General features: G+C 45.1%; 1 protein-coding gene across 4 annotated transcripts in view; it reads right to left on the bottom strand.

Annotated features, from left to right (window-relative positions):
• Positions 1–262: 262 nt before the first annotated feature.
• The window catches only part of PRXL2A (peroxiredoxin like 2A), a 541,215-nt gene continuing 525,085 nt past the window's right edge, over positions 263–16,392 (bottom strand). For all 4 annotated transcript variants that reach the window (XM_069610931.1, XM_069610932.1, XM_069610930.1 and 1 more), the window contains one exon: positions 263–2,845. In XM_069610931.1, coding sequence (XP_069467032.1) covers positions 2,735–2,845 — 111 coding nt within the window. In that variant the 3' untranslated portion in view covers positions 263–2,734. The remainder of the gene's footprint in view (positions 2,846–16,392) is intronic.

Raw genomic sequence — 16,392 nt, 5'->3', positions numbered from 1 at the left:
TTGCAAATACAAAGATTTTGTACTTGCAACACGTGCCTCTTTCCATTATAGAAAGACACTCGATCCATGATACAAACGAAGTCTTGCAAGTCCTTACGGGTCCTGAAAGGAGGAGGGCAGCATCTGGCTTCCCATCATACGCCAGCCGCCCTGATGTAAGGTCAGCAAAGGGATAAACAAAACGTCTACTGACATTTAGTGTTTAGATCAACATTTAAAAAGAAGTCAGAGACCTGAAGAAATAAAAACTCAACAACAGTAATCAGAAGAACACATTTTATTATTGTTGCTTTCAAAACCTTGCATCAAGCCTGCTGGGTGCCGGCATCCCTTTTGGTCTTCCTGGATCCCACTGTGAGCATCCAGCCCACGTCCTCGAGTTTTTAGACCCCAGCTTTCATTAATACAGTGGGAAGAGAAAACGCCTCTAGGGAACCCATGTACTAAGCAGGCCTTTCATGTAAACAACCAACTCAACAATCCAGTTACTTCTTCAATACATTGACTCTCGTCTTTAACAGCTAAACAAAATACAGAATTGAATTTCATGTAAAACGGTGCCACATAGATGTATCCTCCCTATGGCGCATAAGGGACGAGCAGCAGCAATAATTGTGTAAACATATCTCTTCTGTCACTGTTTCTCAGAAGTCACTTAAGTCATTTCTCAGATCTGTTAATAATAAAACATCCCAAAGGGTTTTATTCACAATGGTAGAGAAATTCTCATTCGCTCCGTCAGCATATCCATACCTCATGGGAAGCCATTTAATGAAGTGTGATTGCGTGCCTGGGTCGGAGTGATTCCTAAAAGCACAGTAGCCTAGAAGTGAGTTCAACCAAAAGGTACGACTATTTCAGAAAAATTTCAATAATTGTCACGGGTTGTTCCAGCAGTTAATGAGTGCATTTAAGACGGTCAATCAGTGCAATTCATTATTCATTATTGTTTGAGCTGAAGACCCATCTTGAAAACACTAATTAGCTTTTCGGAACTCCTCACCCTCTCACTTCATTGTTTTTCTGTGTCCAAGATAGGCACTGCAATTAGTACATGTGTTTTAATTGTGGTTACCACTGGAAAAACCAAATAAATAGCTGTGTTACACAATATTATTTGTTGAAAACAGGCAATTTATTCAAGAGGGTCAAACCTTAAAATTAAATGTCGCTTTGGTGTTGCAGTGTGAGCTTCTTTGATTAGGATCCGTTTACCGTCCTCCGAGCCGCAGGCATTTTTAAAATCTCTCTGATTAAGGAATTGGTTAACACTAAAATATATAGCTTCCTATGATGATAAAATCGTTCTAGAGGATAAAGAAATCATAATTTCTCTACCATTATTCATGAACCTCTACCAGATTTTTTTGTAATCGTATGTGAGCTGCAACCCTGGGATTTTGGGTAGGTCTTCTACCAAATAGGAAATCTCAGATGTGTTCTATTGTAACCAAAGTGAAACATATCACAGAGTAGAACCATCACAGAACCAACAATTTGGAATCCGCATTATGCTCATATCAGATTTCCATTGTGCCTTCAAGGACACGAAAAGACCTAAACATTTTAGACCAAATGTGTAATAGAAGACTATGACCCACAAACAATTGCAAATTGGAATCCACCATTGTGTGCAATTACCAGCTGTGTGGGTGCCGCAGAGGCTCAATGTAATAGTGATGCATTGTAAGGTTACAAGTAAATAATTACACAGCAGCAGTACAACTGTTGTGCACATTTGCATTTTGCATGGATTTGTCAATGGAATTCCCCCAAGGGGCACAAACGTGGTATGCTGAAGTCAGGACCAAAAGCAGCACATCCTTAACGTACAAAGCGAGGCATACACGCTAACATCCGTATGATAGGTCAAATAAGTTCAGGCTGTCTCATGTTCACTGTGCAAGAACCATGAGTGAAGACAACATGTGCATTGTGTGTGGCCGAAACAAGCCTGATCAGCTCGAGTGTGAAACTATTAGTAAATCTGTGCAAGTGCTTGTGACTGAGCCTTTAAAGAAGGGAGATGTCTTGTCAACTAAGGAATAAGCCTTTTGTCTAAGGAGACCTATCCTGCCCGAGTCATAGCCGCTATATGTAAACCCATGTTGGTTCTCTATGTAAATGCCTGCAGGACCACACATGGTGGATTAGTGTGACTGAGTAATCAATGCTGCAGTTTAGCACCGAGATGAGGGGAGGGCAAGTTGTGTACTCTGCCCTGGCCTAGTAACCAGCATGTGATTTAGTAAATATATTTCAGACTTTAGCAGTTCCCACCATAAAACGTAAACCTAAATACATTAAATACACATTTTCTTCTTTGGGGTAAGCCAAAAGAGTATAATCATAGGTTACATATTAATAACATCCAATGATTTAGTGTTGCTCGGTAGTGCATCATATGGTGTGCGGGGTTACCAATGCCTTGCCAGAACTAAAAGTAGAGAAACCAAATACGTGACACTGGCTCTGTAAATGGGGCTGGCTCTTTATTGCAGGTGTGCTCTTAGACACTAAGGGTCTAATTCACAGAAGCGTTTTATAATGGCAAAACCCCATTGTAAAACGTTCTGTGAATCAGCCCCTAAGCTGCCAAAAGCTGGTGGAAAAATGGCTCAAAGGGACGCAACTCGAGGGACACTAGTCTGGAACATTTGCAGCGCTGCTTCCAGGGATGGCAAATAAGGTGACATTTGTAGAGACAGGCATACTACAACTAGACACGCTGATTTTAGATTTCAGGGCTGGAAGGCAGAGGTTCGATCTTCATAGCAGCCTCAAGAACAGTGGTGGTGTTGACTTTGTCTCCAAACTCCTTCTCGCGATGCTCCAGTAGGATGCCCTGTGGAGTAGAAAGTTAGTGATTAAGCACCAGGCGTGTTGGACAGGTTCAGAACAATTGCCTGCGTGGTCCACGTGGGCAAACAAGTCATTGCAAACATCACATTTTAATTTCAGTTCCTGTAGGGTTCCAATTTAATTTCTCCACTCTGTTTCTCAAACCTCAAACGCACCTTCCATTTGAACGTTAAATAACCAAAGCAGACTCTCCATTGTTTGTTTAAATAACTACATCTTTTAAATTGACTCAACCGTACTTACAAGGCTGTTTACCTGTGACTGTGTGTGACGAAACTCATACTGGTCAGATGAAATACAAGGGAGGGTAGGGGATTTCCAACGCCATGCCCAAACCTGCTCTACAACTAGGCCAAGCAGTGACTAAGTCATACAGGTAAAACAGGTAGCGAGTTAACTGTAGGCCTCCTTCGCCTCCATTTTGGTTTCATGGGCGGAGGGCAGGCTATACCATTCAGAGATATGAGTCAACCGTGGGAGTATTCAAACAACAATAGTAAGGTAATAACCAAATAAATAAGGAACACCATGAACCCAGAAAGAATAGGAAGGTTGCTTTTTGCAGAAGGTTGCTTTTTGCAGAAGAATAAGTCTTATTATCCAAAACCCCAGTTTTATCACAGGAGCAATTATACTTTTTTTTAGTTGAGCTCTTAACTCTAAGGGTTTAGATATTACCGTAAAAAAACAAAGTGTATGATTTTCGATTGAAATTTGCATAGGAATGGACACCAGTGCTATCAGGTGAAAAATGGAGTCTACCATTTTGACTACTTAGCCGACTACATCATCGTGGTAGGAACAAACCAATGAAAGTGTTTTTTATTTTATTTTTTATTTAAAATGATATAGTTTATATAGAAACTTTTCATTTCATACATCTTTCTTTCATTAATAATCTGATCTGTTTCGAGTCTTAGTTGTCTTTTGTGGTTCTCAGGTTACGGATCCTCTGCACTGCCTCTCTCTGGAGCTTGTTTCATTATTTTTTCCCAGAAGGAGATTATGATGAATATATGTCTGTTATCATGTCTTAACAGTATTTGTGCCCAACGTTCTTCTGGAGAGTTGGCTTCTTTACAAGTGGAAAAGTAGGTTCTACATAATGTTCTTTCAGGCTGTAGTATCGGACATATCATGATGATGTGGTATACAGTTTCTAAGGTTCCTTTCTGATCACAGAATCTGCAATGCGTGATTCCTTTGTTCTGCTTTTTGATTGTCGCCAGTCTTGCTCTGGTGGGCTGTAGGTTCAGACGCAACCTCATATAGTGCGATCTAATTCTCAGATCTGGAAAGATCATCAAGTATGTTGGTAGTTGTGTTATTGCCCTTGTGTCAAGTGGGCAATTAAGATTTTCTTTGTAGGTGTTTTATTCTACAAGTGTTTTGCACCAGTCGTTCCATTTCAGTTTTTTCTTTGCATTTTGTGGACGCTGTAACAACATCTCTGCTGAGATATCTTCTTGATCCACATATTGCTTCTGTTCTTCCATCCATTTTATTAGGGTGGTGGCTGAGGTTGGATTCAGAGTTGTTCGCATTATTTCTACTGCAGGGATTTTATCTTCAATCTTTATCTTCCGATATAGGCATAGTTTTTTCCATCACACTATCGAGCTTATAGATTGTAACGCCAGCTCAAAGCGTACACGTGGTATTGTAAAACTCATGGGTAGGTTTAGTATTTTCCTCCAGAATGTTGCCTCCAATTTAGGCCAGATCGCTGGGTCCAGTTTTACCAAGGATTCTTCTCTGTATACCAGTGTTGGGATGACTTTGGTTTTGTAGAAGGTTGTTATTGGCACAAACAACGCAAGGGCTTTCTTTTGGAGCATCTCGGCCCATGGTGCTTCTTCTTTTGTTTGATTTACCGTAATTCCCGAAGTATTTAAAGGATTATACTACCTTTAGTCGTTGACCATTGATTCTTATAGTTGGGCTCCTGTCCTTAGGTTTGAGCTTCCTAGTAGCCATTATTTTAGTTTTTTCGATGTTTATTTTAAGCTTGTTGTTGGCCATATATGACATGCATTACTTACCGTAAAAGCATTTCTGATGATTGGATCTGCTTAGATTCACATGCTGTGCATATGGTCCGACATCCAGTGGTAACCGCGGAGTATTGCATCTTGTCTTTCGGGGGACCGAAATGGGACGTCGGCATAGGCGTGTCAGAAACACTATCCCTATTGTGACGTGTGTAGTACCCAAAATCTCTCACGTGCCGAGGTCCCTCCGATTGTATTTTTTCTGCCATGAGGGAGCCCAAGGCTATAGTGAGTGAGTACATGAACAGAGAAAGTAGTAAGATGTCTATGTTCCTTCCACCCCGAGCGGGGAGGCAGGGAGGGTGCATGTGAATCTAAGCAGATACAATCATCAGAAATGCTTTTACAGTAAGTAATGCATGTCTTCTAATGCTTGTTAATCTGCTTCGAATCACATGCTGTGCATAGACTAGCGAGCAGTACCCGAAGTTGGAGGTGGGATGTGAGAAGGAACAGTAGAAAAAAGATGTCTTAGTACTGCTTGTCCCACCTGGGAATCAGACCTAGAATGAGTGTCTAGGCAACAGTGTTTTGTAAAGGTGTGTACAGAACTCCAGGTTGCCGCTTTGCAAATGGACTCTATGGGAACATTTGCAATGAATGCTATGGATGCCCCAGTGCCTCGAGTGGGCACTGCTCAAAGCTTGAAGGGCAGTTCTCTCTTTGCAAGAGTGTAACATAGTGTGATGCATTTGACAATCCACCTTGATATTGCTGATTTAGAGACAGGATCCCCCTTCTCTACCAGCTGCCACTGAAACAAAGAATTGTTTAGTTTTCCTCAGTGGTTTAGTTCTATCCATGTACAACATGACTGCCCTGCGCACATCTAGTGTGTGAAGGCTTCTTTCGGCCATGTTAGTAGGTCTCTGGAAGAACGTGGGTAGTTCGATAGACTGGTTCACATGAAACTTCGAAATAAATTTCGGCGCAAATCTGGGATGCGTGCGCAGAACTACCTTATCTTTGTGGACTGTAACAAAGGGGTCCAAAACCGAGAGGGCCTGTAGTTCGCTAACTCTTCTGATAGAAGTGATAGCTATTAGAAAGGCTGTCTTGTAAGTCAGGTCTTTCAGACTATCTTTATGCATGGGCTCAAAAGGGGGTCCCATGAGCCTAGTTAAAACCACATTTAGATTCCACCCAGGGGCTGGGTGAGTGATGGGGGGATACATTCTTTTAACCCCTTCCATAAAGGCTTTAATCACAGGTATTTTCCACCACAACGCCTTCTGCTGTGACGTGGTGTAGGCTGACAACGCCACTAGGTGAACCTTTAAGGCATTGAAGGCTAACCCAGAGTCCAACAGATGGGTTAGATATAACACAATGTGTGAAGGCGAGCAATCGGTGGGAATGACGCCTTCGGAACTGCACCAGATGACAAAACGTTTCCATTTGCTGGCATAGCAATAACGTGTGTTAGGCTTTCTTGCCTCCCTCAGTATGTCCATGCATCTTTGAGGGAGTTGCAGATGTCCAAACTCTATGACCTCAGGAGCCAGGCTGCTAAATTCAGAGTTTGTGGGCATGGGTGCAGAGTCTCCCCCTGTCCTCAGACAACATGTTGTACGGGCAGGGAAGCTTGACTGGTGTGGAGAGGGACATTTCCATCAGGTGCGTGAACCAAGGTTGGCGGGCCCACATGGGAGCCACCAGAATCATGGTGACTGGTTCCTGGTGCATCTTGTGTACTATCTTGTTCAGAAGGGGAGTCGGGGGGGGAGGGGGAAAGCGTAGACAAATTTCCCCGACCAAGTTATCCAGAGACCGTTCCCCTTGGATCGGTTCCGGGGGTACATGGAGGCGTAATCTTGGCATTGGGCGTTCTCCTGAGTAGCGAACAGGTCGATCTCTGGAAACCCCCATTCTGCTAAAACGTTGGATACAATGTCTTCGTGCAGTCGCCATTCGTACTCTTCTGGCAGAGGAAAATCTCTGCTGAGTACGTCTGCCAGAAGATTGAGTTCCCCTGGAACATGTTGGGATATCAGGAACATCTTGTGTTTGAGAGCCCATATCCAGATGTTTTGGGACAGCTTGGATAGCCCTGGAGATTGAGTGCCACCCTGTTTGTTGAGGTAATACATTGCTGTTGTGCTGTCGGTTAGGACCAGCACTGTCTTCCCTTGCAGTTGCTCCTGAAAGGCTTTCAATGCTGTGAACACTGCTAGTAGCTCCAGTAGGTTTATATGGTTGGACGCTACCTGAGGGGACCACACTCCGTGCGCTGTCTGTTGAAGCAGGTGAGCCCCCCACCCTGTGAGAGATGCGTCTGTCGTGAGAGTGGCTTCCACTGCAGGGGTGGTGAAGGTTTTCCCCTTCAAGAGGTTCTCCCTCGACCACCACTGCAGAGAGAGAACGAGGGCTGGCGAGACAACTAACAGATCTTCCCATTGTCCGCTGGCCTGACACCACTGGCTGTTGAGCCACTCTTGCATGGGACGCATGTGCAGCCGCGCGTGGGGAACCAAGTATATGCATGACACCATTATCCCTAGCAAACGCATAGCTTTGCGTACCGTCACCTCTCGACTGGCTATATACTGAGGAACCTGAGAGAGCATGTTCTGAACCCTCTCGATGGAAGGGAAGACTAGACCGTCTTCCGTACGAATTAGAGCCCCCAGGAACTGTTTTACTTGGCTGCGGACTAAACTGGATTTCTTTTCGTTGATAGAAAATCCCAGGCTGAACAGTAGGTCTACTGTCTTTTGGGTGTTCGAAAAACAAACGTCGAACGAGTCCCCTGTGATGAGCCAATCGTCGAGGTAAGGGTAAACTGGAACTGAAAGTCTAAGTAGGTGTGCCGCTGCCACTGCCAGGACCTTGGTAAACACCCTTGGCGCCGAGGCTATGCCGAAGGGGAGTACCTTGAACTGGTAGTGTTTGTCCTGAATCACGAACCATAGGAATTTTCTGTGCGCTGGCAGCATTGAAATATGAAAGTATGCATCTTTCATATCCAATGCTGTCATGAAGTCCCCCTGTTTTAGCAATGGGATCACCTCTTGCAGTGTTACCATGCAAAACTTCTGGGGCTATATGAACTTGTTCGCTGGGCGCAGGTCTAGAACAGGACGCATGGTGAGATCCTTTTTGGGTACAAGGAAGTACACTGAATAGATACCCTCATTTACCTGAAGAATCGGGACGGCTTCTATGGCGTCCTTTCTGAGCAGCGCTTCCACCTCTTGGATAAGGATCTGCAGATGTTCCGGTGAAAGGTGTCGATGTTTCGGTGGTCTGAACTGTGGAGGTCTGGCGAATTCCACGCAGTAACCGTGGGCGACCGTCTTTAAGACCCACTGGTCTGAAGTTATCCCCTCCCATGCCTTGAGGAAAGATGTTTATCGCCCCCCGACCAGGGAGACATGGGGGGACCTGAACTTGGTGGTCATTTCTGACCCGAAGTTGACGCTCCTCTGGAATTGGAGCCTCTGCCTCTATTCTTTTTGCGCTTCTGACCCCTCTGGGGGTAGTAAGTGGGGCTTGCAGCAGGTTGACTTGAGTTGAAGTTGCCCGTGCCGAAATGATTTTGAGCGGAGCGGGCTTGTCCTCGAAAGGACCGCTGAGAATTACTGCCCCTCTGTGAAGAGGGTTTTTGGGAAATCTGGTGCAGCGATCTAATAGTCTGGTGCTCCTTCTTGGCTGTCTCCAACGCATCGTCTACCGCCTTCCCGAAGACGTTGGCCTCTTCGATGGGTTTGTTGATAATGGATGCCTGGGTCTCAGGCCTGAAGCCCGACGTGCGCAGCCACGCGTGTCTCTTTAGGAGAGTACCCTGTGCGAGAGACCTGCCTCCTGTCTCTGCGGTGTCCAGGGTATTCTTTACAACATTCTGATTGGAAAGTTTGCCCTCCAAGACAATGGGGAGAAGCTTGGCTCTGGTTGGTTCCGGAACCTCCTGAAGGCGGTCCTGGAGTAGGTTCCATTGGGCGTCGACTTAGCTTGCCAGTAACGTCGTGTTATTGGCAATCCGGACGGTATAGGCCGCCGCCGACGTAACCCGTTTGCCTAAGGCATACAACCTTTTGGACTCCTTGTCCGGGGGCGACTCTCCCGTGGCAAGGGGAACCCCTGCTCTCTTGCGAGTGTTGGTCACCACCAGCGAGTCTGGGATTGCGTGTCCTTTGATATAAAGCGGGTCGGTGGGGGAGGGCCGGAAATTTTTTTCGACCCTTGGGTTCACAGCCCTAGTCTGAGCGGGTGTGAGTAAGGAAGGGGCCAGTCATCTCTTTACAGAGCTCAAGAGAGGGATAGACTGGCTTGCCGGAGGCTTTTCATTAATAATGTCCTCCGCGAAATCTTGTTCGGGCAAGGCTTCAAGCCTGGCAATTTTAAAGAATTGCGCTGCTTTTTTCAACATGTTGTTGAAAGCCATTTGATCACCGGGGAAGCTTGACGAATCGGGGTGGATGGGGGAGAGTCGAGGCAAACGATATCAGAATTGTGATCATCCTGCTGGGTGTCCCCCCAGTAGTCCGTTGCCCCTTGATCTTCCCCATAGTTGTCCAGAAAAGAAGCCTCCTCTTCTTCTGTATAGATGTCTCTATACTTGTCCATCTGGACATCTTCTTGATAGTCAACATGGTGTTGGACATCTAGGTGTTGGGCATCTTGTGTTTGAGGGTTAGGGTCTACCCGAGCTTTTTTCGTCAGAGGTTGATCAGAAGCCCTGAAAAACTGCTCCAGCCGATCCATACACCCCTCGAATTGCTCCGTGGTCCACTTGGATGACCCAAATCGGCCTGAGTAGGAACAGGGTTCTCCGCCCTAAGGCGTTGAGAGGATCTCCTCAGGGTGCTTGAGAGGGGTACCTGGCTTTCTTCGTAAGAGTCTTCGGGATCGTCTTCCAAATCCATGGAAACGTTTTCGGCAGATTGGCCCATAACTGTGGGCGGAACCGGTACTAGGCCCACTGCCGTAGCAATCCTATTGATGCTCTTACGGATAGTCACCGAATCTTCGGGAGACAGCGCCTCCGATGATGTGTCGGCAGTGAAAATGTCTTCCGCGGCTCCAGAAGGGCCAGCGGATGGCTTCTCGGGTAGAGGCCTACTCGCAGTTTTCGGGCCTGTAGGGGCCTTAGAAACCTTGGAACTTGTAGAAGTTTCTTGTTCAGAAACTGCGGCGTGTCTAGTTTGGGGGAGTAGCGCCCTTGTTATGTTTGTTATGCCCAGTCGTCATGCGCTGCTGCGGATGTGGGGAAGGGTTTGGATCAGATCGATCCAATGGCGCTTTCGCCTTCTTTGACGAAGTCGTCAAGGAGGGCGTTTGGGTTGTGTACTTTGTGCGGTGCGATTGTACACCCCTGTCACCGGGTGTGGTCCCTGTAGCAAGACTGAAGTCGAGCCTGGAAGGGTCGGGGGTGGGCGTGGCGGTTCTAGAATAGTCCGCCTCAAGGTCTATAACGTCCGCGTTGGACGTTTGGTCATCCGATGTACCCCCGTCACTTTCAGCTGGTGTCGCGGCAGGGGAGGGAGGCGCCACGCTTGACATTCGGTACGTGGCCCACCGCTTCAACCGGCGCTCCTTAAGGGTTTTAGGTTTAAGGAGTTTACACGCCGAACACTGCTTCTCGTCGTGCTCTAGGAGGAGACAAGCGTTAACACGACGTGTGCTAGTCTTTCCACAGATATCTGACCCTACACACAGGGCAGAATCTAAATGGAGTCCTTTCCATAGCAGAAGGGAAGGGTGACCAGACCAAAAAAGGAAAGCAGTGGAAAAGAGGAAAGACATCATAGCAGTATGGCAAACCCCGAGCCCACTCTCCCTACTGTGTAGGCCGGCCAGAAGTCCGAACGCCAGATCTTAGGCGCCGGAACCCATAGCCGTAGACGATTCCCCCGTAGTCTTCGTCGAAGATGTTCTTGATGGGCGAAGTGACTTAACGGGGATTAAACCGACAATTTGGTAAGATAAACAATGTCTCATGAAGAGCTCGCTACAGGGTGACCAGTTATCTGGGCGGGAAAAAACAATCTGAGGGACCTCGGCGCGTGAGGGATTTTGGGTACTACACACGTCACGATAGGGATAGCGTTTCAGACACGCCTATGCCGATGTCACCTTTCGGTCCCCCGAAAGACAAGATGCAATACTCTGCGGTTACCACTGGATGTCGGACTATATGCACAGCATGTGATTCTAAGCAGATTAACAAGCATCAGAAATTGCTAATCGGTCCATGCTGTGTTGTAGGCCTCGTGGAGTTTTGCCCAGCAATACTATAACGTCGGCATACATCATTATCGGCAATGGTGTGGAATTAACTTTGGGTGGGTTAAGTTCAGTATCACTCACTTCTTGCTCTATTTCCGCTGTGAACAGGTTAAATAAGGTTGCTACCAGAGGGCATCCTTGTTTTAGACTGTTCGAGGTTTCTATCTCGATTGTGTGTATTCCGTCATTGGTCAATCTTACTCTTATGGTGGTCTCAGAGTACAGCAGTTTGATCGGCTGCAGGATGTGGTCTGGACATTTCCATTTTTCAAGCTTGTTCCATAAGAGTTGCCGGTTTATGGTGTCAAACGCTAGGTGAAGGTCTACAAATGACACCCAGATTGTTTTTGTCATCATGGCTCCTTGTTTTACTAGGTTAAGTAGGAAAAGATTTATTTCTGTGCCTACTTGCCGCGTGAATCCTGTTTGCCTCTTAGCAAAATCGATTTTCCTCCGTTGCCCATGTTGTTCGATGTTGCAGCAGAATTGTGGCAACAATTTCCCCCAAAGGGTCTAGGAGGGCTATTGACCTATAATTAGCTGGATTTTCTTTTGGCCCTCGTTTATATATTGGTATGAGCGTGGCAGACCTCCAGGTTGATGGTATTACGTTGTACTAATTTATTATGATTATAAATTCAATCATCAGCGTTGCCCAGTGGTTTGTTTCCTTCCTTATTACTTCATTTGACAGCCCATCAGGCCCAGGCGCCCGTGATGTATTTAGCTTGGATATTATTTGGATGACGTCCTCCTTGGTACAGGCTATGGACCACTTGGTGGCATTTGAAGTTTTATCAGTCAATGTCGTGTCCCTCTTTCTGTACAGTTTAGGGAAGTACTCTATCCAGTGCCTTTCAAGCACATTTTGTACCAGATGGTGTTGTGCCGAGTATGCTGAGTTTAAGAGAGCCCATAGGTCTCTGGTGTTCCGATTCTTAAGGGCGTCAAGGATATGTTCCATCTGCCTGTAGTAATGCGCTTTGGTGTGTCTTAAGCCAGTTTCGATACATATTTTTTTTTTGTATCGTTTGCTTGGAGCTTATGGTGTTGGATTTCTGTAGGAGCTTAAATTTTTTCCTTAATTCTCTTTTTTTTCCTCTGATTAAGGGATCATAGTGATGTTTATGCACATGTTTGTCAGACACACTTGGCTTCATTGTTCTCCGATATGGGATCAGGAGCCATCCGTAGTTGAGCTTTTTGATCAGCGGTTTCTCTGTCACCAGGAAGGTTCCTATTATAGCTTCCGTCTGAGTTGGATTGATTCTTAGCTGTGTTTGTTGCATGTTAAGTAACACTGGTGGAAGATATTGTTTCTGTCTTCGTGCGCCGTGCATCGACCATGTCAGGATTAATATGCTATGGTCGCTTTAGGTAGTATGTAATATTTCCATACTTTTTTGGGCCTGGTGGATCCCTGATGAGGTGAAGATATAGTCCAGAATAGACTCCGCTGATCGCTGTTTCCATGTTGGGATCATTTTGTTATCTTTTTGGTTATGGTATGTTCCTGTATTCATCAGGGATCTCATCTCCATTTCTTTGATCCACAGTTTTTCTTTGGTCGGTAAAAGGGTGATGTTTATGGCTTTCCCTTGTTTGTCCATTAAATGGAGGTTCAGGTCACCACATATTGCTATTTCGATGGAGGGGCATTTGGTGACTAAGCACTCAAGTTCAGTCATAAGTTTATCAATGAATGTTGTTTCATTGATGGTCACAGAATTCCAATAGAGATTGACGATGAGTAGAGTTGGGTGGTCACGTATGTTCTCCTTGTGGGGCCCACCTAGTACTTCTCTTTGTAGTAAACCATACTGTATCCAGGGGTTTATATTTTTATATTCCAGCAGTGTCCATGGTGAGTCGATTTTTATGAGCATCAGTTGCCCCGCTGACGGTCTTCCTTTTTGATGGATTACTGCTGGATTGTGGATGACTATATATCCTTCGCGTGCTGGTGGTTGCGTCATCCATGTTTCCTGTAAGCATATGATGTGGCCACCGGTTAACGTTTCGTGTGTCTGCTCAAGAAGATGTCCAAGCCCCCTACTATTCCATGAGACCAATTTCACCTCATCCTGGTTGGCCTCTGCTGGTTGTCATCTTTCTTGAGTGAATGGGTTTCATCTTGTGTTCATCCCTTTGGAGTCATCTATTCCCGGTAAACGTGTTCTAGTTTGAGCCAGCCAAATGAGGGGAAAATTTGCTACGTTTTGCCAAAAGTTTTGCGGGTGGGGCAATATCTCAAACTGTGAGAGTTTACAAAGCGCAGGCCTACTGCACAGCAAGCTATGGGGCAGAAATGCTGGCACATTTCAGTATAAATAAATATGAGGAAAAAGAAAACAAGATCTTTAACAGGATGTTGGGTCCTCCGGGTAGCACACCATCATTCCCTTTACGTTCGGAACTGGGTGACCTGGGTCTCTATCCTGAGTTCAGAATTAAACTCGTGCTTTACGGAGACAAAATATGGAGTTCTAGCAAATTGGTGGTCTACAAGAATGCTTTGCAGGATTTACTGAAGCAGCCTGGTTTAAACATATAAAGGAGATGTATTTTGAACTATATTTGAATAACCTTTTGGAAAATCCTTTTTCAGTAGGACCCGCATCTAATAAAATGGTCTCAGAAGTTTTTAATGGTAGGTATTTTGTTGATAATCCGAGGACAAGTACACATGGGGAGTTAAGGGATTATTTATTAACAAAGACTAGCACAAGGCTCGAAAGCTACTTATAATGGATCACATCTTTTAGCTCCAAATCCTTGTAGTTAAAGTTTTGTAGCAGGATATTGTGCGAAGGCATCATGAAGCAAGACACACCACAACAGATTCAAAGTTCAAAACAAAATGGTTTATTAACTTAAATGTCAGGATGGTTCAAGGCCTAACTTGCCCTATGCTAAGGTGGCATTTCCCTATCTTGAATGAAACTAAGGAAAGTCTGAGTCAGAAAGTTCAACTTAAAGGTCTGCCTGTGCGCAAAACCCATCCTTGTCCTTACATCTAAAGCTAAACAATGTGCAGGAATGACAATAATCAGAGAAATGGTGATCAAAACAAAGTTCTGTGCCTCTTCCACCTCTTAGCTTCCTTTTCAACTCTCCTTCCTCAAGTTCATGAAAGGTCCACAAAACGTCTCAAGATTACCTTTTCCAAGTTAAAGGCAATATAGTTTCACACAATCCTCGGGGTTCCCTTCCCCAAGTTCAATGCAACACAGTTCAAAACGAAAAGGGGTCTTGAGGCTACACCCCCAAGACAGTATCACAGTGCATCAAATCTCAGGGTTCCCATCCACAAGATTTCACGTAGAAACTTGGACTGGTTTCAAAGTTCAACACAAATCTAGGTCCTATTGACCCTTCTTCTGGTTCTTCTTACCAGGTCACTCACAGTGCTCCTTTTTGGTGTATTTCACAATGTCTTTGACTTTCACAATATAGGGCTCACTGGTCTAGGCGCAGTTGTCAGACCGCACAGTCCACCCATCACAGGTTGCGTAACCAGAAACCATAGGCTCTCCAGCCCACACAGGTTCTTCTGTATTTGCCCCTGTGTACAGATTCACATTCACTTAGCTTCTCTTTGTTGGCCTATTGGATATATTTGCAGTCTCACACTCTCCTGGTTTCTCCTGGTTATCTTCTTTGTTTTGCCATAACGTGTCATACATCTCTTGCCAGTCTTTGGCCTTGACGTACTGTATACATTCATAAAGTTCCCTTTGTGGTGGTCTGGTTCATGCCCCACCTTTCTGTTGCACTCTTTCACACTTTTGCTCTTTTCTGTAGGTTGCTTTCAAACTGGCACTTTTCCTTTGACTTTTATCAGCTATTCGATTTTCCCATAAGGTTTTACTCAGTTCAGTGTTCAATATGCATGATTCTGCTTGGTTTCAAGTTTCATTCAGTTCGGTATTCAACATGCAAGTTTTCATTCAGTTCGGTAATCAATATGTGTAATCTAGTTTTGTTTCATGTTTTCATGCATTTAATAGTTCAATATGCAAGTTTTCATTCAGTTCGATATTCAATATGCAAATTTTCATTCATACAGCACTTTGTTACTGTTGCGCTGCCACTTAGGAGCACCCCCGCATTGAGTGACTTTCTCCAACACTCACCGGTCCTCAGCATTCCTCGCTGGCAGCTCATGCTGCTTCCTTTCTGCTTATCAAGCCAGAGGGCTGGCCTCTGTTAGCCCCGCTCATGCTCCAGGTGCTTTCCAGCAGACACTGGCAGCTCTGCCTCTTCGGCAACAATGGCATCCTTTCTTCTTTCTTGCTAGTTCGCAGCTCCAGCTGCTCTCTCCACCACGAAGGTTCCCAGGCTCTCCACCACGGATTTCCCTCATGGAACATTCCATTTTGTCCCTTTTGTGCATCATACAAGGTTACTTTCTCCTTACTGAATCATTCACCATTTCACTCTCCTGCACATCCCTATGATTCTTATTGAGCTCTCATACCCTATTCATGTGCCACACACCCATCTGACACCTTCAGAGCGCCATGCAATTTCTTGATTACCCTCATGGGCACCGACCATCTCAAACCTATTTCGACTCTATAATCAGGACGTTTTATGCGCACCCACTCACCTTCCTTAACTACACATTGATTTGTTGCTTAATTGTCTAACAGTTATCCTCTCGTTGACATAATCCAAATCAATATTCCTCTGACACATCCTACCCAACCAATCTGGGCAAACTCTTGTGTTGGGCTTCCTTCCTCTTAACATTTCAAATGGAGAAATACCTGTTGTCACATGGGGAGTGAATCTGTAAGCCACTACCATGTACTCTGCAGCCTGCTTCCAAACGCCACCTTCTGAGATTGCCACTCTTTTACTGTTCTTAATCACTCTATTAAACCTTTCGACTATCCCGTTGGTTTCAGGGTGGTAAATGGAACTAGTTTTATGCTCAATGCCATTGATCCTGAGATACTCTCATCTCATCTGCTACACACTGTAATCCATTATCAGTGATAATAGCTGTGGGATAACCTTCCCTCTTAAAGATTCCATCCAAAAATACAATCACATCCTTACCACACACATTTTGGACCCCCGACAATTCCATTCAATGAGACCACATGTCAACCAACACTATACCTTATCTATTGGCTCCCTGAGACTTCACTGGACCAACTATGTCCAAACCTACTCTTTCCTAGGGAAGTGATGGAATAGACAAGGGATTTTTTGGTTCAACTCTGGAAACACACCACTTTGC

Source organism: Ambystoma mexicanum, chromosome 8 (assembly GCF_040938575.1).
Source record: "Ambystoma mexicanum isolate Mex_15411 chromosome 8, UKY_AmexF1_1, whole genome shotgun sequence".
Lineage (NCBI taxonomy): Eukaryota > Metazoa > Chordata > Amphibia > Caudata > Ambystomatidae > Ambystoma > Ambystoma mexicanum.
The sequence above is the reverse complement of the archived record's forward strand: the minus strand, read 5'-3'. Positions and strand labels throughout refer to the sequence as shown.